General features: G+C 30.5%; 1 protein-coding gene across 3 annotated transcripts; it reads right to left on the bottom strand.

Moving 5' to 3' along the window:
• Nucleotides 1–202: 202 nt before the first annotated feature.
• On the bottom strand, nt 203–23,944 carry LOC106058592 (kinesin-like protein KIF20B). Of its 3 annotated transcripts, none has more exons than XM_056031259.1 (35): nt 23,927–23,944; nt 22,448–22,678; nt 20,769–21,030; nt 20,206–20,393; nt 20,006–20,072; nt 19,624–19,869; nt 19,137–19,248; nt 18,737–18,808; nt 18,308–18,454; nt 17,420–17,685; nt 17,177–17,307; nt 16,572–16,711; nt 16,250–16,418; nt 16,103–16,165; nt 15,673–15,741; nt 15,492–15,584; nt 14,658–14,783; nt 11,708–11,891; nt 8,765–10,938; nt 8,159–8,323; nt 7,901–8,059; nt 7,060–7,132; nt 6,813–6,929; nt 6,371–6,447; nt 5,707–6,093; nt 5,347–5,449; nt 4,778–4,818; nt 4,115–4,177; nt 3,480–3,569; nt 3,222–3,353; nt 2,484–2,675; nt 2,256–2,297; nt 2,008–2,149; nt 1,359–1,420; nt 203–853 (listed from the first exon to the last, which is right to left on the bottom strand). In XM_056031259.1, exons 2-35 carry the CDS (start codon nt 22,667–22,669, stop codon nt 755–757), a joined length of 6,675 nt encoding a protein of 2,224 aa, XP_055887234.1. In that variant the 5' UTR covers nt 22,670–22,678; nt 23,927–23,944; the 3' UTR covers nt 203–754. The 3 variants fall into 3 exon arrangements, with proteins under 3 accessions (XP_055887234.1, XP_055887228.1, XP_055887236.1); XM_056031253.1 differs by lacking the exon at nt 23,927–23,944 and adding an exon at nt 23,609–23,672; XM_056031261.1 differs by lacking the exon at nt 23,927–23,944 and adding an exon at nt 23,641–23,659.
• Nucleotides 23,945–24,174: the final 230 nt, after the last annotated feature.

Raw genomic sequence — 24,174 nt, 5'->3', positions numbered from 1 at the left:
TTCCATGATTACCACATAAATTATTATCCTACATAAGATGTCACAAAATATGCAGGTCACATATGGGTTTCTGTGGTCAGCCTTAATCCCCGAAATCCAAGACAGTGCATTATTATCATCAAATCTAAGTTTTATGCTTTGTTTTGAAATTGTAAATCCCTGACATCCTCCAAACAGAAAAAAAAATGAAATAAAAAAAATATTTTTAAGTTTGTATTAAATTTATTCTATAAAAAAAAAAGTCAAATCAAAATGCATCTACATCATACGCCAAATAAATATGTCAAACATTAGAAATATAAACCAAATGAACTATATATAAACCATATCAGGTTGAATATGAACCAACTAAGGCAATTCACCATGTGGAAATTTAAGGCAAACTATAATGCAAAGACAGGTAATACAAAACATCGATCTGAAAGTATAATTGTCATGATACTCATAAAATAAAAAAATGAGTATCTAAAGTATTAATATAAATCAACAAAACTATACTTTTACAAATGTTAAAATGATATAAAGAAATTATTTAAAAAAAGCAAGGACAGAAAGAATGAAATTAATGAGAGAATGATAGAACAGATGTAGGAACAACAGTGTGCCATTATGTCACTTGACAAATATTATGTTTGTACAAATATTTACACTTCTATTTATAAATGAAATTTATTTACAACAAGCCTATCACTGAAATTTGCAAGTCCACACTCACACACAGACGCACGTTTCACAACACTATTAGTTTTGCCTTTTATGGCTTTGTCTTACATTTTAACCTAGAAGATCGCCTGGTACCAAAAGGATGTACGTTCTCACTTTCTTCTTTGATGTTTGGAGTTAATTCAGTTTCCTGAAATCAGTGAATGAATAATACTTAAATTTTAGCCATTGCTGTTTTTTTTCTCTTTCATTTGCATTATTTGTGTGCCTGATTCACATCTCTAAAACAATTAGCAGTATTAAAAAATTCTTTTTAAGTCATTTATTTTTAAAACGGGCTGAGTGGTAAAAGCACTTGGCTTCTGAACCGGGGGTGGTCTTGGGTTCAAATCTCAATGAAAAAACACAATTTTATAATATAAAAGCATGTCCTTTTGTTAATTATGTATGGAAGTATGTACACATGTACTAGTTTTAAAACAAGGTGACTAGGGGAAGCTCATGTTTATCAAGAGCTGTATGAAATGTAGAATTTTTCATTAGTTTTCTTTAGTTCATATGACCAGCATTTAATACTATGCACATACAAATTATTAGTTGACTTATTTTCAAAATATATTGCTTAGTTTATTGTGAAGTTATTTGCTATGTTCTTAGCAACTAATTTAAAAAATTTTAATTTTTTTTCTACTTACAAAGGAAGTAGACTCGGCCATCTTTTTCTTATTCTTTTTACTTTCTTTTGACTTCTTTCGTGCTAAAATTAGGGGAAAAAAATGAAGGATTTTTTTTTCAATGTACACATGCTTCAATTTGCAAAAGTATCAAAAGTTAAATTTAGCACTTAATCATCTCAGATATTTACAGAGTAGCCCTTCTGCCATTAGGCTGCTATTACTTCAGATGAGTCATAAAAGCTAGCTTACTTAGTAATAAAAAAAAGTAATAATAATAATAATAAATGGTTATAACATTTTTTTTAGAAACTCTCTATTAATAATCCTTATTAACTATACAGTAGTGTAAACAAAAGTTCATCTGGTTACCAGGAGAGTCAGTGGTGAGTTTATCTACACATCAGCCACCTGTTGTTTTTAAGGTTTCAATAAAATGCATCACCTACTACAATGTAAGTTCAAATACTATTTAAAGGAGATAAAACAAAGTGTATCATTCCAAAACAGTATCACTGAATATCAACAACAGTTGTAAAGACAAAAGGATCAAACTAAAAAAAAAAACAACCTTACACAACTTAAAAAAAAATAAATTTGGCCAACTTTGAAAATGAACAGAAAAAATGGGGACAACCAAAGAAATAGCAGGAGTAGTTCATAAAATTACCTGATCTGCTTGATGGGGTCAAAGTAGAAATAAAATCAGTGGCCAGCTCGACAACTTTCCCAGTAGCTGAATGCAGTGAATGTTTACTTGGACTCACAGTCCTCTTTGGTGTATAGGGGGACATTTCATTCTCTGTCAGTTCCTACATGAACAGAGCACAACAGTTTTAACAAGGTGTTTAAAAGAAAATAGGGACTGGCCAGTAACATTTTATGCTATGGTGTTGAGAGTTTAAATTTTTGTTTTACCTCAATAGTTTTAAGTGACTTCTGTAAGGGTGTTGAAGACTTCTAGAATGTTAGAAAAAGAAATAATTTTAAATGGGTTGATATAGTCTTTCTAGTCATTTGAATACAAAGAATGCTAGCAGATTTTGTTTATTTATTTGTACACTATAAACATCAGATCTAGTTTTTCTTACTATAAATTTAGACAACAAAAATAACCATTTGAAAAGAGAAAGAAGAATGACTAACATCTGGATCTATTGAAGAAGATAAAATATTGCTTTGAAGTAACTTGAGACTGCCATGTTTCTTTATTTTCTTAGCAGCAATTGGTGGTGTGGCATCAATCTCAATATGGCCAGTTGTATCAGTGTCTTCTATGAATTCTCTTTTAGTCAACAGATTACATGGACTTAACATTGTGGGTGGTGGTGACATACCCTGGAAATAAAAAAACAACAAAAAAACTTGGTTGTCTATTAGATCAATTTTGTTGCTTACTGTAAATATACCAGTACATAAAAGTCAATACCACCAAAAGATCTCCCTACTGTCATGACACTCAAACTTACAATTCAAACTTGTTCATTGTTGTTGGAGTAGACTAAAAGGGAAATACCATTCTTTGTAATTAGTTCAATTACAATAATTATTACTATTGTTATTTTATTACAGTTCTTTCTGCTATATTAGAATGTTCAGTTCACTCTTGTTCACTTGTCCAATTTCTCTAGACTCTAGAGTATAAATGGAGAAGGAGTAACATGGTGAATTTAGATGCTCAACAATAACCACACAGTCAAAGTTAAAAGTTGAATTTAAAAAATGTGTTTTCTCCAAATGGATTTGATTTTAAGCTACTCAGTTCACCAGCCAAGCAATTGATGACACTGATAGAATACACCCATTTACATGATAGAGCAGTTGTATAAAATATAGTTATAATAATATAATGTGTTTTATTTAAATGATAATAAAAACACCAACCTGTAGTTTTGCTAATTCTATAGATAATATGTTGTTGGATTTTCTCAGGTCTGCTATTAGTGAATCCTTCATGTTTGTAATACTCTCTACATTCTTCACCAACTGTGCATTGTCAGCTTTCAACTGCTCATTCTTTGGTTATTTCATAAATTTGAAATGAAAAAGTTAAACTGTGTAACAGACTAAGACAAACTGGACAGCAACTAATCAGATCTAGGACTATGCTCTATTAGAGTTAGTATGAAATAAAAGTATTACCTCCTGACTAAGTAATTTGTTCTCACTCTGCCTTTTATTGATTAGGTGTTCCAGTTGACTTACACAATTGTCTTTCTCTTTTTTCCAAAGCTGTTAATGTAAGCTTAATATTAGAACTGAAAGTGGTTTAAACTGTTTATTTATGGTTAACTTATAATCATCACCTGATTTCAATGGTTTTTTTTTTTTTTTTTTACTTCTATTGCATTTGTGAACCAGCATGCCAAGGTGGCCCAAAGAAGAGTCGTTGGAAACTTAAAAATATGTAGAATATAATTATAGACATCTACAATGGTAGATGCAGGCTGTTTGCAAGAAGTAGATTCTGGGCACTGGATTAAATAGATCTAAAATCATCTAAATATTTACGAGATCTAATTTCTGCTAATCTAGGTCCTAATCCATAAGTTTTCAAGGGTTATAATCAAGCAATGTTATCATTTGTTGTCAATATCTATCAGCAGATCATTTAAATCTAGAGATTTAATCAAGATCTAGATCCATCTTTGAACTAGATCTAATTCCAATTAACCCTAAGCCTAAACAAGATAAAAGTAGTTGTTCTTAATACTCAGTAGCCCAATAAACCAGATTTAACTTTTTGTGTATTTGTCACAATTGAAAACTTTAGTTACCTCCATTTCCTCTCTATTTCTTTCATTTAATCTTTGTAGTTTCTTAAGTTCTTTATTTTGGTCCTTAAAAAAATAGACAACCATTAGAAACAAAAATTGTGTAAACAAATATTGTAGCTTCAAGAGTTTTTACCACATAAAAATACTTACATGCTCACCACACAGTAACTCAAATGAAGAAACTCTAACTCATTGTTAAGAAGCAAATTTTTATATAGATCATTAAGTCCACATGTTCCTAACACATTACTCATTCTAATATAGACAAGTTCAATTAGTCAGCCAGCCAGCCTTTTATGAATCCCCCCCCCCCCCCCCCCCAGCGGTCAGCCCTATATGTCTATCATCATTCTGTTGCAAGTGTTGAAAAAGAAATATTTAATTTGATTGTTTAGACATCTGTAATAGTATACAACAAACAATGAGTCATGAAGTATTCAGTCCATTTCCATTATTGCTTCAAGACCTTTGAATTCAAATTTGATATAACTTCTAGATGAAATTAAACTCTTATAATAATAATAATATATGATATATATATTTTTAAAATTTTAAATCTGAAATGAAGATCAGATTAAAAAAATATTTGCCACCTCCAAAATATTATAAAGCCATGTGTGAATATTGCTAATTGAGTATGAATATTAATCTATAATCACTGACCTGTATAACTTTATTATCTTCTTTCTGTATCTCAACTTTACCTTTTCAAAAGAAGTAAAATAAAAAATGAATGCAAAAGAATGTTCATCAATCAGTGAGTAACTAGGTCCAAAGTTAGAATTAAGTACCATTTCAAAAAACTAAAATAATAATCTGAATACAGAAACCTCCAACTGATGACAGCCAAATAGTTGTTATGAGAATTCTTAAAATGATAATGAAAGTTGGGAAATATTATAGCTTAAAATCAACAACTTCAAAAGTTAGAGTAAGTTAGGTCCTGGTAGTAATTTGTAAAGAAGATTGGAAGACATATTGGTTTTTCTTAAGCTATTTCTTATCAACACTTTGTCACCTGTTTTTATTCTATTTTACAAAAATTTAATAATATAATCAGTTACATTTCAATACAAAAAATAATCACAATTTCAAACTTGTTTCATCATTTTCAAACTTGTTTCCAATGATGATACTTCTGGTAATCACCTAGAATATTATCTAGCACAAGTACCATATAAAATTAAATTAAAATTTCTATCATTTGTTTCAATAATAAAAAAAGATCTTACTTTCAAGCTCCTGTTTTAATTTCTCTATTTCTTTGTTCAACAACTTATTGACTTCCTCTAAGTCTCCAATAACACTATTACTCTGTGATATGTCTTTATTGGCCTGCATCGAATCAAAACAATACATAATGAAGCTTATAGCTAACAAGATACATCAATATATACATACTAACTAAAGAGATTTTATTTTTTCTGGAGTTGCTGATGTACAGTATAGTGACCAATAAAAACAACAACAGGATAATATATAGTGTTATACTGAATACATTCATAAAAATTAATGACTAGATTAGAAATAGCATTCACAAAACTGTTTCATTCAAGAGATTTATTATTAAAACACTATTGTATTGTGCTTACCATATTCTTCCACTGCATAACCTCTAACTCTAAATGTGCAATTTTCTCTATTGATGCATTTTTTTCCTTTACAAGACTTTCCAATCTCTCTTTCAGAAGATCATGCTCCTTATTAGCATCACTCAACTTTAGCTGTAAATCAGTTTTCTGCTTATCTGTAAAGCTCAACTTTCTGTCTGCTTCTTCCACTCTTTCTTGCTCACTTTTCAACGATTTCTCCAAAGACTCAATTTTGAACTCTTGGGCTAACTTTTCTTTTTCAAGATTGTGAAACTTTTCTTTTAAGACTTCTTTTTCTCTACTTGTTTTCTGCTGCATCTGTTCTTGGCAAAGTCTCTCCTTAGATTCCTGTTCTGACTGCTTTAGAGCTTCTTCAAGTTTTAATAGCTACACAAATATAAATTGACAGGGTACATTTCTTTATGATAATAAGTGTAGTATTTAACAAAACAAATCATTAATGGAGAAACAAAAACATGAATATTTACAAAATAAATTTAAGTAAAGACCATTTATTTATTTTATAAACCATTGGACATTTTTAGAATAATGCTTAGAATACTTTAATATAACACAACCAACAAGAAAATTGTATGTACAACTTCTGGCTGAGAAAAGTAATGGTCTGTACTTGGCTACAATCAAAACAAATAAAAACTCAAACCTGTTTGTTTAGATATGTTATTTCTAGATCTTTGGAAAGAGTTAGTTTATCCAATTTTTCTTTTTCCATTTCAATTTCTAAAAAAAAAAAATTTAAAAAAAAAATAAACAAAATAAGTTATGAAATGTATTGCCATATCTCTAGTTAGATGATTTTAGTTAATGCACAATTTAAAATACCACTTCATTCTCTTTGAATCTTTTGATGGGACATTTAAGAAACCAATTTACATATCCACCATACAATAGCTAAAATGTACGGTATATAAGTTTTTTTCAAATTGTTTTCTCTAAGTGTGTACTTCCAAAATCTTGTACAAATGAGAAGTGGGTGCTAAACAATGGATCATAACACAATAACTTAACAAATTCATTTACCATAACAAAATAACATAACGCACATTTTAAAAAAAAAATTTAGACATGGATGGCAGTCTACTTACCAGCTTTAAGTTTTAGAATACTTTCGTCTTGTTCACTAATTATTTGTTCATTATCCGTCATAATCTCTTCAGCCTCTGCAAGCCCTTGTTTCAAGCTATTCATTTGCTCAACATGTTCTAAATTGAAAAAAACAATAGATCTACAAAAATGTGAAATAGAAACAAAAAAAACAACATCTGATTGGTCAACAAAAATATACTTTTGAATGTAGATTAAATGACTGTTTCCATCACTAGCACTTTATACCTTTTGTTAATCTTTCTTTTTCCATTTCAAACTTTTGCTCCAGGTCTTTCATTTTCAAGTTCAGCTCATCAGTCTGGTAAAATACAGGAACATAAAACAGAATTTATGAGTGGATATACACTACTATTGTCTTAAAACAGTTTAGAAAATAAAGAAAAGCATAATAATTGTATAGTACATCTTTAAGTGAGAAATGTCAAATAACTGATTAGTGATGACAAAGAAATTTTAAGAATTTCCTTAGTTCACACAACTCTGATGGATAACTTTGGTATTGTTATGAATCTGCCGCTGTTAATGAGGAGCACCAACACACTATTCAATACAGGACAAGAATGTATTGCTTAGAGACAAGAAGAAGCTTCTCTTACACCCGAAAAGAATATCCTGTTTAGAGACAGGAAGAAGCTTCTTTACACCCAACAAGAATGTACTGTTTAGAGACAGGAAGAAGCTTCTTTACACCCAACAAGAATGTACTGTTTAGAGACAGGAAGAAGCTTCTTTATGTCCAAATGCAACAAAAGTATTCATGTTCTTAAACAAGACGAAAGAGGCATCTTTTGTCATTCCTGGTGTGTTAGGTGGCTGTTGATGTAGACCTAAAACAACAATGGTAGTGTGTTGTAATGGGGTGCCTGAAAATGTGGATTTGCAGGAGAGACAGTGAAATCCTAAAACTGGATTCTTTGTGTCGGAAAGTTTGTGTTGATTGAGATCATCTATATATCATCATCTAAGTTTGCTCTTCAAAAGAGTTGCTTTCCTTAGGTTTACATCAATATCTTTGAGTTATTGATTAGCAATAAGGATAAAAGTAGTAACTTAGTATTCAACTTACAGAGCATACATTTGCTTTGATACTGGCATTTTCCTGCTGAAGTCTCTTTAGTTCTTCCTTTTTACTTGTTAAGTCTTCAGTTAACGCAACAATTTCTTCCCGTTGTCTTTTTAGAGTGTTAGCTGTTGCTTTGAGTTGTTCATGTAGGCTTTGTTCCAACTATAGACATAGATTTGTTTAACATTGTCATTATAAAAACAATTCTATCAGTTGTAACAATTGACTAAACTAAAGACTTTACAAAATTACAAACTGTACCTGCTCCTTTCTCTCAGAACCTTGACATTTTATTTTCCACTCTTCCTCTTTCTCTTTAGCATCTGCAGCTTTCCTCTCTGCCAATTTTTTATCTCGTTCCATGGCCAAAAGTTTTTGTGCTACTTCTGCAGCTTCCTCTTGGTACTTGCTCTTCAAAGACTCAAGCTGCAAATAGTTTCATAGCTATCAATAAAATTTTGTATACAAAAAAAGTTGTTTTTTTTTAATACTCTCACTTTGTGAATCTATATGGTTTAAATAAAAAGGAAAACTATGTTTGTCTTTAAATGTGAATTTATTATAAAGTTTTACTTGAAGCCTCAAGGACTAAAAAAAAAAACAAGTGAAGTAGGGTTGACATATTAAATCAAGTGAAACACAATAGAGCCATCCTTACCATCTATAAAAGATGTCTTAATAATTAAGATCCACAGAGATGGATGATGCAGAAACTTCTTCAGATAGAGATAAACTAATAGTTACTACTAGGAATCTTAGCACATTTGATTTTGTAGATAAAATAGTCAATAGAACAAAATGTAAATGCTAAACCTAGAAAAGGGAAAAAAATTAAAAAAAAAATGAATAAATAGGCCAATAACTTACATCACTAGTCTTTGCTAACAACTCAGCCTTTATGACTTCCAGCTGGCTTTGTAAATTGTTAATAAACTGAGACTGTGAATTTTTTTCATTCAAACATAGCTGCTGCTGTGATAGCAGAGAATTAGAATGATTCTCTAGTCTCTTGACAGTTTCTTCTTTGCTTGCAAGAGCAGATTTGAGCTCATTAAATTCTTTTTCAAGGCAATCTTTAGATGTATTCATCATCTTGAACTTCTCTGTTGTCTCTGACAATAATTCCTGAACACCAACAAGTTCTTGGACCTTGGTATTGAGCTGTTCTATTGTGCACTTCAACTCCTGTTTTTCATTTTGTAACTGTTCAGCCTCTTGTTTCAGATGTGTATTCTCCTCCTGTAACTTATCTAGAAGAGCTCTGGCAGAATTTTCCTCCTCAAAGAGCAATTTTAACTTTGTTTCTTTCTCAACATTCACAGCCAATGACTGGTTCAAATCCTCTTGCAGTTTTAGAATCAATAGTTTTTGTTCATTTTCCAAATCTTTGTAAGCTGTTAACTCATTCAGTTGATTCTTCAGTTTGCAACTTAATTTTTTTTCTTCCTCAAGTAATTTTTCAACCCCTTCTTTTTCGTTGATTAAATCTTGACAGTTTTTTAGCTGCAGATTTAAATTTTCGATTTCAGTTTTGTTTTTCACAATAAATTCTTTACATTCTATGATCTCTGTATTTAAGAAAGCTTTTTCACATTCATGCTTAGTATTCAGTTCTTCTAAATATTTTTGGTGTGATTCACTCTCTATTTGTTTCTTCTTCGCCATCATTTTTTCATTTTCAAGAGCTTTTTTACATTCTTTTAATTCTAGTTCTTGCTGGCTGATTTTAATTCTTAAATCTTCCATCTTAATTATATATTCTTCCATTTCAAACTGCAATAAACTATCAGCTACATTTTCTTCAGACCTGAAAATACCCAATGTTGATGGTCGATTTTTTGGTGTACCTAAGGCTACATCTTGAATAAACATATTTGTAGTGCCATTGGCTTTTTCTTTTTGTAATTTTGTGTAAGCAGCATGTAAGGAAGTGAGCTGCAAATGCATCTCAACAAGCTCATGGGACAAAACAGCATTGGTTTGTTTCTGAATAGAAACATTTTCTTCATCCTTGTTGATGTCTATTCCACTTTCAGAGCTTTCACATAGGGAGTCTGAAGTGACTGAACTAACACTGACATCCATCCCAGCCAATTTCCTTTTACCCCTCAGTAACCTAGCTTTAGGAACTTCTGTTTTGGTCTTTAATTTGGCTATTTCAAATTTCAGGGTGTCAATTTCAGCAGTGTACCCATGTATGAGAGCTTGTTCCCGTTGAAAAAAATCTTCTTCCTCTTTCTTTAATTTACTTCTTAGTGCTGTGTTGGCTAATTCAGCATTTTTTAATTTAGTTAGCAGTTCACTATTGTCATCTTTGGTCAAATCTATTTGGTTCTTAGACTTGTCTGAAATAGGTGTAGTTTTTTCTATCAAAGGTGTGTGTTTACCCTCCAAGTGTTTCACCATGTCAGTGATACTAGCTTCTAACTGTGTTTCCTCTATGTTCTTGATGCTCTGTGGCTGTAACTCCTGACTATCTGTGTTTTTACATTCCTTTAGCTTCTTGAAATCTTCATTAGCAGTTTTCAAAGATTTCAGTTCTTCTACTAGAGAGAAGTTTTCTTTCTTGAGTATCTCTAGGTTTTCTGTAACTAATTTGTCCTTTGTATTGAAGGCCTCAACTGTTTCTTTAAGCTGTTTATTTTCTATTTGAGAAATTTTCAACTCTTCAGTAGTACATTGGATCTGATCTTGAATGTTTTTCATTTCTGTTATCAGTTGTTCATTTTCTGCTTTTAATGCTTTATTTCTTTCTAATTGTTCAGTATGCAATTGTTTAATATTTGTAATTTCCTCATCATTGGCTTTGCAAGTTTGAAGAAGAGATTCAATTTTTTCTTCATGAGCATTTGATGGGCTAGATTCTTTGCATAATTTATCCAAAGTTATTGAATTACTGGACAAATCTGTTTCAGTCACTTTTGCTGGTTGTAATTCACTTCTCTTGGATTTGTTGGAGAGGACTGAAGAGTCTAAATCATTCTTATACTTGCTCTGTTCATCTATTAGACTCATCTGATCTTGTAATCTTTCAATCTCATCTTGAAATAAAAAAAAAAAACATCACAGAAAAACATAAGATAATATAAAATATAAGTTCCTGAAAAATAACATTATGAATGAAGCTTTTGGTTTTTAAATATTAATGATAATTTTGTATCATGATGAATTACAGACAATTGGGAGCTACATTTTGTATTATTTATATACAGTTTTCTTTAATCTTAAAACTATTGCATTAAGCATACATCATTTTTCAAAGATGTGAAAGTGAAATGCTATTTATAACTGAAATAATGGGATAGAATTAAGATTTTAAAAAAAATCTAAACATAGTTCTATTTATGTGAAAGGTTTTATATACCTGCATATTTTAACGCTAAATTATGTTTTAAAAAAAATGAAATGGATTTGTTAATTTTCAGGGGACAAAAAAAAAATAAGGTAAGCTCTGAAAAAAAATATTCCTTTTAAATTCTCCATTAATACTAAAATTAATCTTAGAATTGTAATCATATAGGAAAAGAAAATGAACAGATTAACTATTATTGAAACAACTAATATGATCCCTTTTTCTACCATAGTATAACAGAAGCACAAAAAAATGTGTTCTGGTACAAAACAAAAACAACTTAAAATGAAACTTATTTGTTTAGTTTTGATAATTCTATATATAAAAAGAATATTAAAAGTAAAAATAGAAAATGAGAAATATTTTGTCTTATTACATAAGTAATGAAAAACAAAAAGCAAGAAAAAAATAGTCACATACCAGTACATAGTTTTATAAATATTATAAGAATCGATTACCTTGCATTTCTTTTATTTCTTCTTCCAAAGAAGTTATTGTGGTATCTTTACATTTAATTTTCTTCATTAATTCTTCTTCAAGTGATTGAAATTCTTTTTCTTTGAGCTCGACGGTTTTCGTTAGCTCAGTGCAATGCTGATCTTTCACTGACAATTTTTTTTTCATCTCTTCTACAGTTGATATCTGAAAAGATTGTATAATTAACCAATTGCATTAAACTGTTGATGTTCTTTGCCACACTGAAGGCTTTAAAAAATTTCAAATTCCAGGATTACGTATGTGAACCAAAATTTTTTTTTTACAGAGATTGACATTAGAAATAAAAAAATATAAATAGCACCCGCCATCAATGTTCAAAAAGAAAACCATTTCACTTGTTCATAATGGTGCCTAATATATATATATATATATATATATATATATATATATATATATATATATATATATATATATATATATATATATATATATATATATATATATATATATATATATATATATATATAATATATATATATATAATTCTCTTCGTCGCCCAAGAGTTTGGACGAGAAGAAGTAAAGGAAAGTCACTCTCTTATTTCTGCCGTAGTCACCCCACGAAAAAACAAGAGGGGGGGGGGGGGGAGAACAAGTATTCACTGGTCACTACCTGGTAGTGCGGTTAGCCTGCTGGACTGTCGTTTGGATTTATCAAACCCTGTCCGCTCCCATCCCCCTTCAACTCTGAAGGAACATCCGAAACATGTAAAACATTATACAAACACTAAATAGCAGCGTCGCACTTAACCATTGTGACCAAGAAGTCATGGAAAGAGAACAAGTAATCTAATATGTATATTCACCCATCACTAAATAGCAGGGCTAGACTTAATTATTGTGGGGCCATATGTGAAACGGATTTCACGGGTCCAAGTTAGGGTAGGGAAGCGGATAATAAGTGAAATTTAATAAGAGTTTGTATTAGAAAATAAATTCATCTATGCATTTTATTAATTCTTACTAAGAACAGAATTACTTTACGAGCCTTGCGTGTAGCAAAGTTATACAGTATATCATAAAAATTCTATCTCCTATATAGATCATGCTTAATAGCAAGAATTACCAAATGTTTCAATCTATCTACGAGAACTGTTGAACTAAAGTAATTATTCATTAGTTTAAGGCGCAAGAAGCTTCTTTCACCAGATTCCAAAATTACGGGATAATGCCGGGTTTTTTTATTGCGCGTAGGATTGGCATTTTCCATATTGAATGACAATTTTTGTCTATATATTTCAGGAGATTTGTATGAGTTTTCTAAAGATTTTAAAAATTTCCAGATATTTCAAGGACTTTTTTAATTCCAGGAGCTCCTTGTAAATCGACCGGAGGCCGTGGGAAATCTGTTATAAGTTATACAGTGGTTTAATTTAATAAGTGCGGAGCCCACTGCAGTCACCTAAGGCCGGCCGTGCAAAAAAGCGTCGTATGCTACGCCACCGGTCGACTAGTATATAAATATTTAGATGTGGAATAGATCTTATAAATTATAGAGTAAACCTAGAGTTAAACATCACTGGCATTTTGATCAAGGTGGGTTTATTTTTATTGTGAGTGTAAAAAAAAATAAATCCTAATATGAAAATTACAGGTTATAATTTTTTTTTTAAGGGTAAAATGTTTTTCAAGTTATTTCCAAGATTATTTTATCTAGAACAAAATTCCATGTCTTTTCTAGTTTATTTGGCAACCCTATTTTTTACAGAATAAATTTTAACTAGAATTATGTCATCAACTTTTGGGAAATGAGCGCCTTGTTTTCAATTGATTGAAAAAGCTCAGAAAATTCAGTAAAGTAACAAATGGAGTTTAGAAAAGTTATATATATACATGTAAATAACAGAGATAAGATAATGAATTAATTAGATATTAACTATACTTGCTAATTTATTTAATTACTGCTGTCCCAATTTTATCTTCTGGATTATTCTTTTTGTGCTTTATTTATTACTGAAATGAGTTGGGTTTTTTATGCAGACCTGCCTACCGTTACGCAAAATGCGTATTCGTTACGCAAAATCTCCCAAAAATGACAGCCAGTACGCAAATACGCTTTAACCCGTCGCGTTACGCATTTCGTATCCTTTTTTTTTTCTCCTCTCTAGACTAGCTTACAAGCGGTCAAGGAGGTCACGCTAAGCCCACCTGTGGGGAGAGAGGGGAAACAGAAAAGGTGGGGTGAACACAATGTGCCCAGATCTATACGTTGATTGGTTCTAAATAGCAATTAGATGTCTAGAAATGAAGAACGCGAGAGTGAGGGAGTAGCGGGTTGGTACCAGGTTGGTACCGTCAGTTAGCTGAAACACCAACGTGACTTTTTTTTTTTGTAAGTTCATTAGTAGAAATTAGTTTTAGTATGATTTAAAATTTAGATTGACTAGATCTAGATCGATAACTACCATATAGTCTAGATCTAGGCTAGATTCTTAGTCTTAGTATACGTTTGTAGCGGATCCACGGCATTGGTAACACTCTTGAGCCTAGATCTAGAGTAGATTATATTCATTATATAGACATAGTTCCAGATCTAGTCTAGATATCATCTCTAATGATCTAGATTTAGATTGTAGATCTAATCATGACATCTAATATTATATATATAAATATGACAAAATAGTGGATTGCGTAAGTGTTACGCATTCTGGTGCCAAAATACGCATTTTGACCGTAAGTGTTACGCATTTGGACTTTTTTTGGTAGGCAGGTCTGTTTATGTAAGGACAGTAGTTCTATGATAGAAGATTGAAAACTACACAAAAACGTATAAATGTCATATTTTACAAATGTAGCAATAAAAGATTTTAGCTTCAATTAAAATGAAAATTCTGTTTATTGTTATGTCAAAGACAATGAATTTGTAGAATGTATCAATGTAATTAAACTAAATTGGATCTTGTTAAATCACCTTTTGCTCTAATGACACTTTCTGTTGGTCAATAATGTCTTTGAGTTCTGCAATTTCAGCCACATGTTTGTTGTAGTCATCGCCAGCTTCAGACAGCAAAGCTTCCAGTTCATTGATTTTTTCATCCTGTAGAAATTATCATACAATGAGACGTACTTGCTACATTTCATGTTCACCATAATTTATACATTCACTTTTAAAAAAAAAATTTGGATATAAATTGTGAGCGAAAATGGATTTTTGCTTTAGAAAGAAAAAAAAAAGGTTATGTATTAAAATTGTAAAAAGGAAATGACTAGGAGAGGTCAACCTTTTTAATTTTGTGCCACTTTTAATTATTCTTTTTAGTTAAGTTTGAGTTTAGGCACATCAGCACAATTTAGGCCATGTCATACAAACTTTGTGTTAAATATATATATAAAAGATGTGCTTTACCGACCTAACCTTAGTTATATTTAGTAGTTAGTTATGTTTTAATAATACAAATAAATAACTACAACATATTTTAGACTGCTCAATCCACTTATTAGGACCACCATCAAATTAGTACAGAAGTTTATTCAAACTGAATCCTTTAGAAATAAAATAACATTAGTGAACTTTGCTAAATGTATTAAATCTGTGCTACTACTTTATGCTGGAACAAAAATTAAGGCAGTCACATTGCTGCAAAGTTTTGCAATACTTAAAAAAAAAAAAAATGCTTGTCAATCTGTTTTTTTTTGTTTTGTTTTTTATATTACAATGGCAACCAAAAACTAAAATATCTTAATTTAGTAACTATATTAAATCAAGTTACATAATAAATCTTTCAATAGAAGTAAAAACTTTTACCTTCATTTTACAATTATCCAAGCTGTCTTTTAATTTTGAACTTAAAGTTTCTATAAGAACAGTGTTTCCCAAATCTATTGAGTCATCCACAATCTAGAGACAAAATAGAGTTTTTTAAATCAGAGAAATACATTTTTAAATTCTAAAACATAATAGGATTATTTTTAAAAATGTATCTTACTGAATCTCTGGAATTGGATTTCAACCTGTTGATCTCTGATTGGAGCTCTTTTATCAGTGCATCTCTTTCCTAAATAATAAAGTGGAAATCATCAAACACAAACAAATATATGGCCAAGTACATTACCCTAAAAGTATAACAGGACAACTATTTTAATTTTACATGCTCAAGGTATTGTTTGTTTGATACTGAAAGGATAATTATGGTAACCCAGTTAGAGGATATATTTTTTTAAATCTTTGCAAAATTGAAACAATTTCAAATTATTTAATTGCTTTAAATTAGTTTGGTCATTATTATTATCAACATCATTTGGTGGCATACCTTCATATTACCAATTGATAAGCTCAGTGCACCATTTCAGATGTATTTTATAATTTTAAATAAATTTTCTAATTGATAATTTGATTAAAATCAATTTTTTTTTTACCAAATCCTTGGATTGCAACTTCGTTATCTGTGATTGTAGTTCTTTTATTTGTGCATCCCTATCCTGAAATAGATATAGAATATTTCATTTTAAAAAGACAATCATAGAAAGAAACTGCACTTCCTATCTAAGGTAAATAATTTCTACCTGAACTTTGACTTGCTCTTGAAGATATAAAAGACTTGAGACCCATTCATCATCTTCATCAACCTTCTTCTGGATGCGCTCCAATTTTTCTTCGTAAATTTCCATGATTGCCTTCACACGTTCATCAGCAAGTTCAATACCTTCGTCCCGAGTCTCTTTTAACATAGTGCTAATGATAAAGAAAAAGGAAACATTTAAAAAGAAAAATAATGCAATGTTTAAAGTTTATTTGTTTCTAATCCCAATGATTATAATATTATAAAGCATTTAATTTTTTTTGGCATTTAAGTTTCCCCTGATAGAATGCAAAAGTAGGAATAACCTGTAAGTTTCTTCTATGCTGACTACTTGCTTCATCAATGCTTGAGTTACTTCTTTCCTTATTCTGTTTTCCATTTCAGATGAAGCATTCATCTCTTCTTCCAGGAGCTCCACAAGTTTTTCATTTCTAGTTTCTAAAGCCTACAAACAGAGAAAACAGCATCATTTTTATTTAAAAGCCAGGTAATATTTGGAGTAATAGAGCAATATTTTGATGACGTTTAATATTAATTTAATGTACGATAGCAATGCATTTTTATTTACTTATCAATTTGACTGTTGTGTTACAACATTTCGAGAAATAGTGTATTTACTGCACACTAAGTGTTTGAGGCACATCCAGAAAAGGAAATGTTTTAGCTTTATATAAATGGGGACAGGGGCTGTGACTAAGATGAGAAACTATGTGTCCCATTCTTAACTCGAATATTGCTGTCTCTCAATACTGTCCCATTTATTAGGTATTTGAGTAAATAAATCCTAAAAAAGGTTCAATTTTCGCATAACATGTGTTATTTTTTTTTTTAATTTATGTTTTTTTCATTAATAAAAATATGTGAATTAATTAATTCTGCTGACAAAAAATAATTAAATAAAAAATATTACCATAATATAAGCTTTCATTTCTTTTATTTTATTCAAACCTTCTTGACTTTCTTCAGAGTCTTCTTCTTCTTCATCTTCATTATCTTCATTCTCTAAAGTCAGATCAATACAAGCTTCACGCAAACCTTTTTCTTTGAAAATAAATTAGGTAATAAATTAATGCACATAAATTTGAATAAGCAAATCTAAGTAATAAAAGTTCCAAAGAAAAAGCATATGCTTAGTTTACAGAGCTCTACAGACCTGGTGACTCCCAAGCTATTGAGCCTCTTTCTACATTAGGGAGTTTCTTTTCTTTCAATACTTTTGTAGGCTCAGTTGGGGGCTGCTCCACATACTTCACTTGTTTAGCAATAGCAGAAAATTGAAAAACATGCAGAGTATCATCAAACATTTGTGGACACTGGCTAACATTGACAATCATGGAGGCTCTGCCACTTCCATTGAAAAAATTCTGCAGTAATCTGGTAAGTTTACTTTCTCTGAATGGTACCAGTCTTGGCTTGTCCCTGTGTACAGAATGTTGTATGAAGTATTAGGAGTGAGTATTGGGTGGTTTAATTCTCTCATAACTAGGCATATGTTATGCATAAATAAACAAACAGAATTTGACTATTTCTAGCTTTTTTATTTATTTTTTAAATAGTTTTTTACATAGCTCTCATGTCATTACAATCCTTGAAAACAACAAAAAAAAAAAAAAACAACAACAACATGAGACAAGATAATAAAAGGAGTTTGTGTCTGGTTGACAAAACTAAGTTGCCAATGAAGCATTGCAGAGAAAGCAGGATGGGGAAAGTTGGGGTATCAAAGTTAGATAAAAACAAGTTTTCTCTCTCTCTATATATATATATATTTTTAAAAAAGATATGTATCAAATTTCTAGAAAAATCTTTAGAGTCGTTTTTGAGAACTGCATTCACCCACCAAGGATTGTGAGTTCATGAATTAGCAAGCTGAATAAAAAAAAAAACAACAAAGACGTAATGGACTAGCTGGTCATTTGGAGAGGAGAGAAGAGAGGAAAACACAATGAAGTGTAAACTGAATGGTAACTTTTCCTGGTCATGTGGGAACCCTGGTATTAAGATGTTGGGGTACCAAAATTAGTCTAGTTTTAATATATACCTATGCATTTGATTGTGTCTCAAAGTCTCAATACATCGGCTAAGTGTCATGAGTGATGAATTGATATTGCCAGCCTCTTTGAGTCTATCTCCTGTAGCTTGTGTCTTTGAATATCTCTCTGATCCAGCTAAATCACATAATGATAACCTGGAGACATTCCACACAACATTTATCCAAGTTATAGCATCAGAGTAAAGGTTAGGAGAACAAAGTATGATGCTAATTTAAAAAAAGATGGTCAAAAGATATTGCTTGTTATAAAAGGAGATAATTTGTTATCTAAAGTTATTTTTAATGAACTGATGACATCCTACTTTGAAAACTTCCCAATCATAGGTAACATAAACAAGACCACAAATAGTGAAACAAAAATTATTTTAATTAAAAAGCCTGGTAAATCTACATGAAAGAAATAGAGATAATACTTACATGCTGACTCTAGCGATATGTGGTTCATCTTTATCAGTAATTCTGACAATTTTAATATTGAAAATACAGTGGCTGAAGAAAAAAAAAGTAAAATTTATATGCTGCCAAAAAAAAAATTTAAAAAATAGATTTTTTAATGTCCATTTTGAACTGAGCAAAAGAATATGAAATATGCAATTTCATAAGGAGCATAAATAAATTAAGATACATATTTTTTGTATAAAAAAAAAGGTTTATAGAAAACCAAAACTTTTAAAGTTGTGTTTTTCTTAAATTTCTGTACAACAAAATTATACAAACACATTTTATTTTAAAATTAAAAGTTTTTAATAATGAGTAGGCATTAAACATTTTAACATTCAAGTAAATATCATTAGAGCCATCATATTTTCTGGCTTACCTTCTTGAAGAGCAATGATTTAGCCTAGTACAAGCAGTTTGTAAATTACGCTGACCAATAGTTAACAATCTGTATGCCTCATCAGCAGATTCAACATTGATTTCTTTTAAACCTGGAGGATTGGAAAAAAAACAACAATATAAGTGCTAATAATTGATAATTATAACAAATGTCTTTTTATTAGTTAATTTAGATGTAATAGAAATGACTTTTCTCTTTCATGATATATATTGCCAGACAAATACAATAGTACCTTAATGTACATCAATGATAAGTGTAATATTATCTTTATTTTAGTATTTCTATAAGGCTCTAATAAGAACTAATATCAGTTGTTGTTTTTTTACATAAAACATTCACTGTTTCTTATTACTAAGATAATTAAGTAGCCCAGTACTAATGTAGTACAATTTTTATTCAGTGTATTAGAGTTTAAAATTTCCTTTTTAATAAATAATAATAATAATATTACAATGAGAAATTTTACCTCTAATATAAGGGTTGCCATTTTTATCATCACATATTTTAAGTCCTTGTCGTCTTGCATTTTTCTTTGTTGGAATTGGCTCCAGAAGATCAAATATTTTTTCATTGTAAATCTCAGCAAAGCTGACCCAAACACCAAATAAAATTTTGCCTTGATCGTCCACGTCTACTTTTATCAACTCTCGAGCACGATTCTCAACATCTTTTAGAATCTCTTCACCACATTCACTAATGCTATCAGATATAGCTGAAAAATGTTTTTAAAAAATCTGATAAGGTGTTTTGAAACAAAATATTTTTATTCATCATGATCTTTTAATGTAGCAATGGAAAAGAAGAGGGAAGGAGGAAGTATTCATAATAATATAAAAAAAAAAACTTACTTGAAAGAGCTGTGTCAGACAAAGCTGATTCCATTTCATCCCCCAAAAGTGTTTTAACAGCTGTATCCTTAATAAGAAAAATATTTTTTTATTTATATGAAATCTGCTAATTAGAAAAAAAAAAAAAATAAAGCCATTCAATTTAAGTACATTATTAAGTACTAGAATGTACAATGAACAAATTTACACTAAAAACTTACTTCACTGACACTAAGTCTCAAAGTTTTTTCTTTAATCCGTTTCTCCAACACTATTTCTTCTGGTGAAAGTCTGACAACATCTGTAAACATTTTTGGTTTCAGTGTCATTGAGGGTATCTGTTTACCATTAATAGAGTTAAAAATGACATCAAGGCATCTGGGCAGCACACCAGCATCTTGTGGTTTTCCTGCAATTAAATAAAACAGACCAATACAATAAAAAAAATAGAAGACTTCTCACAAATATGAATATTAAAAAAGATTTACTGGCTTAGGTCTTAGCTAAACATAAAAAAAAAAAAAAAAAAAAAAAAAAGATTGGGGGGACGACAAAGGTGTAAAGTAAATTCAAACAGTACCGCCCAGCCATCGTTTTCAATAATAAGGAATTGAGAATCACTAAATACATGTTAACAAGAATAATAGAATTATTCCAAAGTGTTGAATTAATTATATTGTTATTATTAGAAAATACAATCAAAAGTGTACAATACATGTATAAAATATACAGAATAGTGTTACAAATATAATATGCTATGCAACTCCTGTTGTAAATTAAATACCTTGAATAGTGTATGTTTTTCCAGAAGAAGTAACTCCATAAGTAAACACTAGAGAGTTCTGTCCTGCAATAAAATCTTTAGTCATTTCAAGCATAGTTTCATTAAAAAACTGTGCCTGGCTAGTGTCTTCATTAAAAATTTTTGAAAAAGTAAATTTGTGAGAGGATTTCCCCACCCCTCTTTTCATAGATTTATGAGCATGACTGTTAAAAGGTGCAGTCGCAATCACAGTATTTTCATCAGGAGCAACTACAAAACACTTCTGTAAAAAAAAAAAAAAAAAAATTAATTTAAATTGTTTAATAAAACTGTTTCCCACATCATTAAGACCTAAAATGCTATAACTCATGCACATTTTTATTAAATTTTGTAAAGCTGCACAAACTCTATGGGGTGCGGTAGCTGAGAGGTTAAATGTTTGGCTTCTGAACCTGGGGTCTTAACTTTGAATCTCTGTGAAGGCTGGGATTTTAAATTTCAGGATTTTTAGGGCACCCGAGTCCACCCAGCTCTAATGGGTACCTGACTTTAGTTGGGGAAAGTAAAAGTGGTTGGTCATTGTGCTAGCCACATGACACCATGCTCGTTAACCGTTGGCCAAAGAAACAGATGACCTTAACATCATCTGCCCTATAGATCGCAAGGTCTGAAATGGGAACTTTTTTCTTTACTTACAATCTCTATACAAGCTCAGAAACAATATAAAACACTAGTCTACCCAAGGCATAGCATACGTCGTTATTTTGCAGGGCCTTGCGGGGCAAGGCTAGTAAAGTAATTTTGTAGGTAGTAAAGAGTTATTTTGCAGGGCCTAGCAGGGCAAGGCTCGTTTACAAAGTAATTCTGTAGGTAGTATAGAATGAATAAAATGCAAAGACGAATTTATTTTCTAATACAAATTCTTATTTTTCACTTATTATCCGTATCCCTACCCAAACTTGGCCCCGCCAAATCCGTTTCGCATAGAGCCCCACAACAGTTGAGTCTGGCCCTGCTATTTAGTGACGAATGAATACAGAGTAGATTACTTGTTCTCCCCTCCCCTCTTTTTTTCGCTGCTAAAACTATGTGGGGTAGAAATAAAAGAGTGATCTTTCCATGACTTCTTGGTCACAACAGTTAAGTCCGGCCCTGCTATTTTGTGACGAGTGAATACTACTTGTTCCCCCTTTTTTTTTCTCGTAGGGTAACTCTAGTCCGACTTGCAGAAATAACGTGAACTTTCCTTTTCTTCTTGTCCAAACTCTTGACCCATGAAGAGAATTATATATATATATATATAGATGCACAGATTGTTCTGAATAATTTTCAAAGAGCAAACATTTAAAAAAAAAAACTATTAGATTTTTATTCATGCAATGAATTTACTGAGCATTTAATAGTTGTATTAAATGAAAAATAGAGAGGAACAATTTTTAGAAATCATCTAGGCAAACAAATTATCAAAATAAATTTTGAAAGTAAAGATATTTTGTAGCTGAATTACAGAGCATTTAAAAACAAAAAAATGGTGGTATTACCTGGTTTGACTTGTTATGAATTGCAGTATAAAAATAGTAAACATAAAAAAAAAACATTTAAAAAGTCAAAGAAAGACCTACAATAATTAGTGTGGTGCACAAAAAATAATTGCATTTTCAGTGAAATTTTACTTTAAAAAATTAATTTGTTAGGATTACCTGGCTAGAGTCTTCATTAGCTGTAAATGGTTTGATTCTAAGATATATCTTCATACGATCTTCAGGTGATTTGATCAGACATATTGAAGCTCTGTCAAAGAGATCAACTAGTTTAGTTCTTAGCTTTTTTTTCACAAGTGGTTCTTCATAGTCTGTTTCCTCAGAGCCAGCACTATTTAGAGCAGAATAGTTCCTCTTGGAAATAGTACCTTGATTTTCCATTGCAGTAGACTAGGGAAAATAAATTATATATAAATAAAAACATTTCAAAGTTAGAATTATTAGTATTAGAAGGACCTGAAAAAACACTACTCAATTGACTAGATTTCACTAGACCTAGATCATCTAGATCTATCCTTCTGCCTCTACTCTAGAATACTCTAGATTGACTAGATCATAGTAGATCTAACTCTCTAATCTACTTATTTAGAACTAGATCTAGTACACTTACACTCACTAATGAATATACTTCTAGATTTAGGTCTAAGTAAAATCTAATAGTAGTAATAGATTAGTTCAGTTGAGTTCAGTGATTAGACTTCAGTTTGAGATTAGTGCGACACTCACAGTCACTGAGTCTAGATTTAGATCTAGAGTCTAGTTATTACTAGACTGTCTAGACTCTAGACTAGTCTGACTATAGACTACTTATGACAACTAGATCTACATCTACTACTACCTTACCTACTACTTGACATAACTAGTAGACTGACTTACTACTACTAGTTACTAGATCTAGACTCTAGTAGTCTAGTTAGTAGTACTATGTCTACAGCTACTCCTACACTCTAGTCTCTACACTACTAGATAGATCTAGAAACTAGGCTAAGGCTAGCTAGCTACTTAGATTCTCTAGTTACTAGAATCTAGATTTAGTAGTAAGTATAAGACTAAGATAATAAGTTACTAGATCTAGAATCTATAACTCAAAGTTAGTAGAATCTATACTATAACTAGTATAACTAGTCTATTATAATTATAAGTAAAGTATAAATATAGTCTATCTCTATACTATAAGAGTCTACTATAGTCTATACTATTATATAGAATATAGATTAATATAGATCTATGACTATATTATTCTATAGATACTAAGTCTAAGATAGTAATAGTAGTATTATATAAGTTATAAGACTATTAGAATTATAATTAGAGTCTAACTCAGTCTTAGGTCTTAGTATACAATACTGTACTGTGAAATATTGTCACTGTCACTCACTGTGTAAAGTCTCAGTATCACTATCACTGACAAAATATCATGAGTATCTATAACTTTATAATATAACTTAAGTTTAAGTTTAGATCTAAATCATAGTAAATCTATAACTCTATATATTGATATTGTCAAGTTTTGTTTAAACCATCTAGATCTAATTTAATCTTCAGAATCAGATTATCAAGATCTACAATCTAGTCTAGATCTAATCCTCTAGCTAGATCTAATACATTTCATTAATAACACTTTAGCCTTGTGCTTACGAGCGTATGTTTGAAATCGTAAAACTAGCCAATCAAATAGCAGTTCCTGGCTATGGGAACGAGAAAAAACATAAACATAGAAATATGTAGGTCTGTGGAACAGAAGAAAAAAAAAGTAGCTCTATAAATTCAGCTCAGAAATTGAATAATATATTCGCATTTTATTATTCTTATTTGTTTTATCCTAAACTAGCATTACACAATGCTTTTTGACGTGTAACCTGTAACCAGATGTATCATAATTTACC

Source organism: Biomphalaria glabrata, chromosome 1 (genome assembly GCF_947242115.1).
Source record: "Biomphalaria glabrata chromosome 1, xgBioGlab47.1, whole genome shotgun sequence".
Classification (NCBI taxonomy): Eukaryota; Metazoa; Mollusca; class Gastropoda; family Planorbidae; genus Biomphalaria; species Biomphalaria glabrata.
This window is presented reverse-complemented; position numbering and strand designations above follow the sequence as displayed.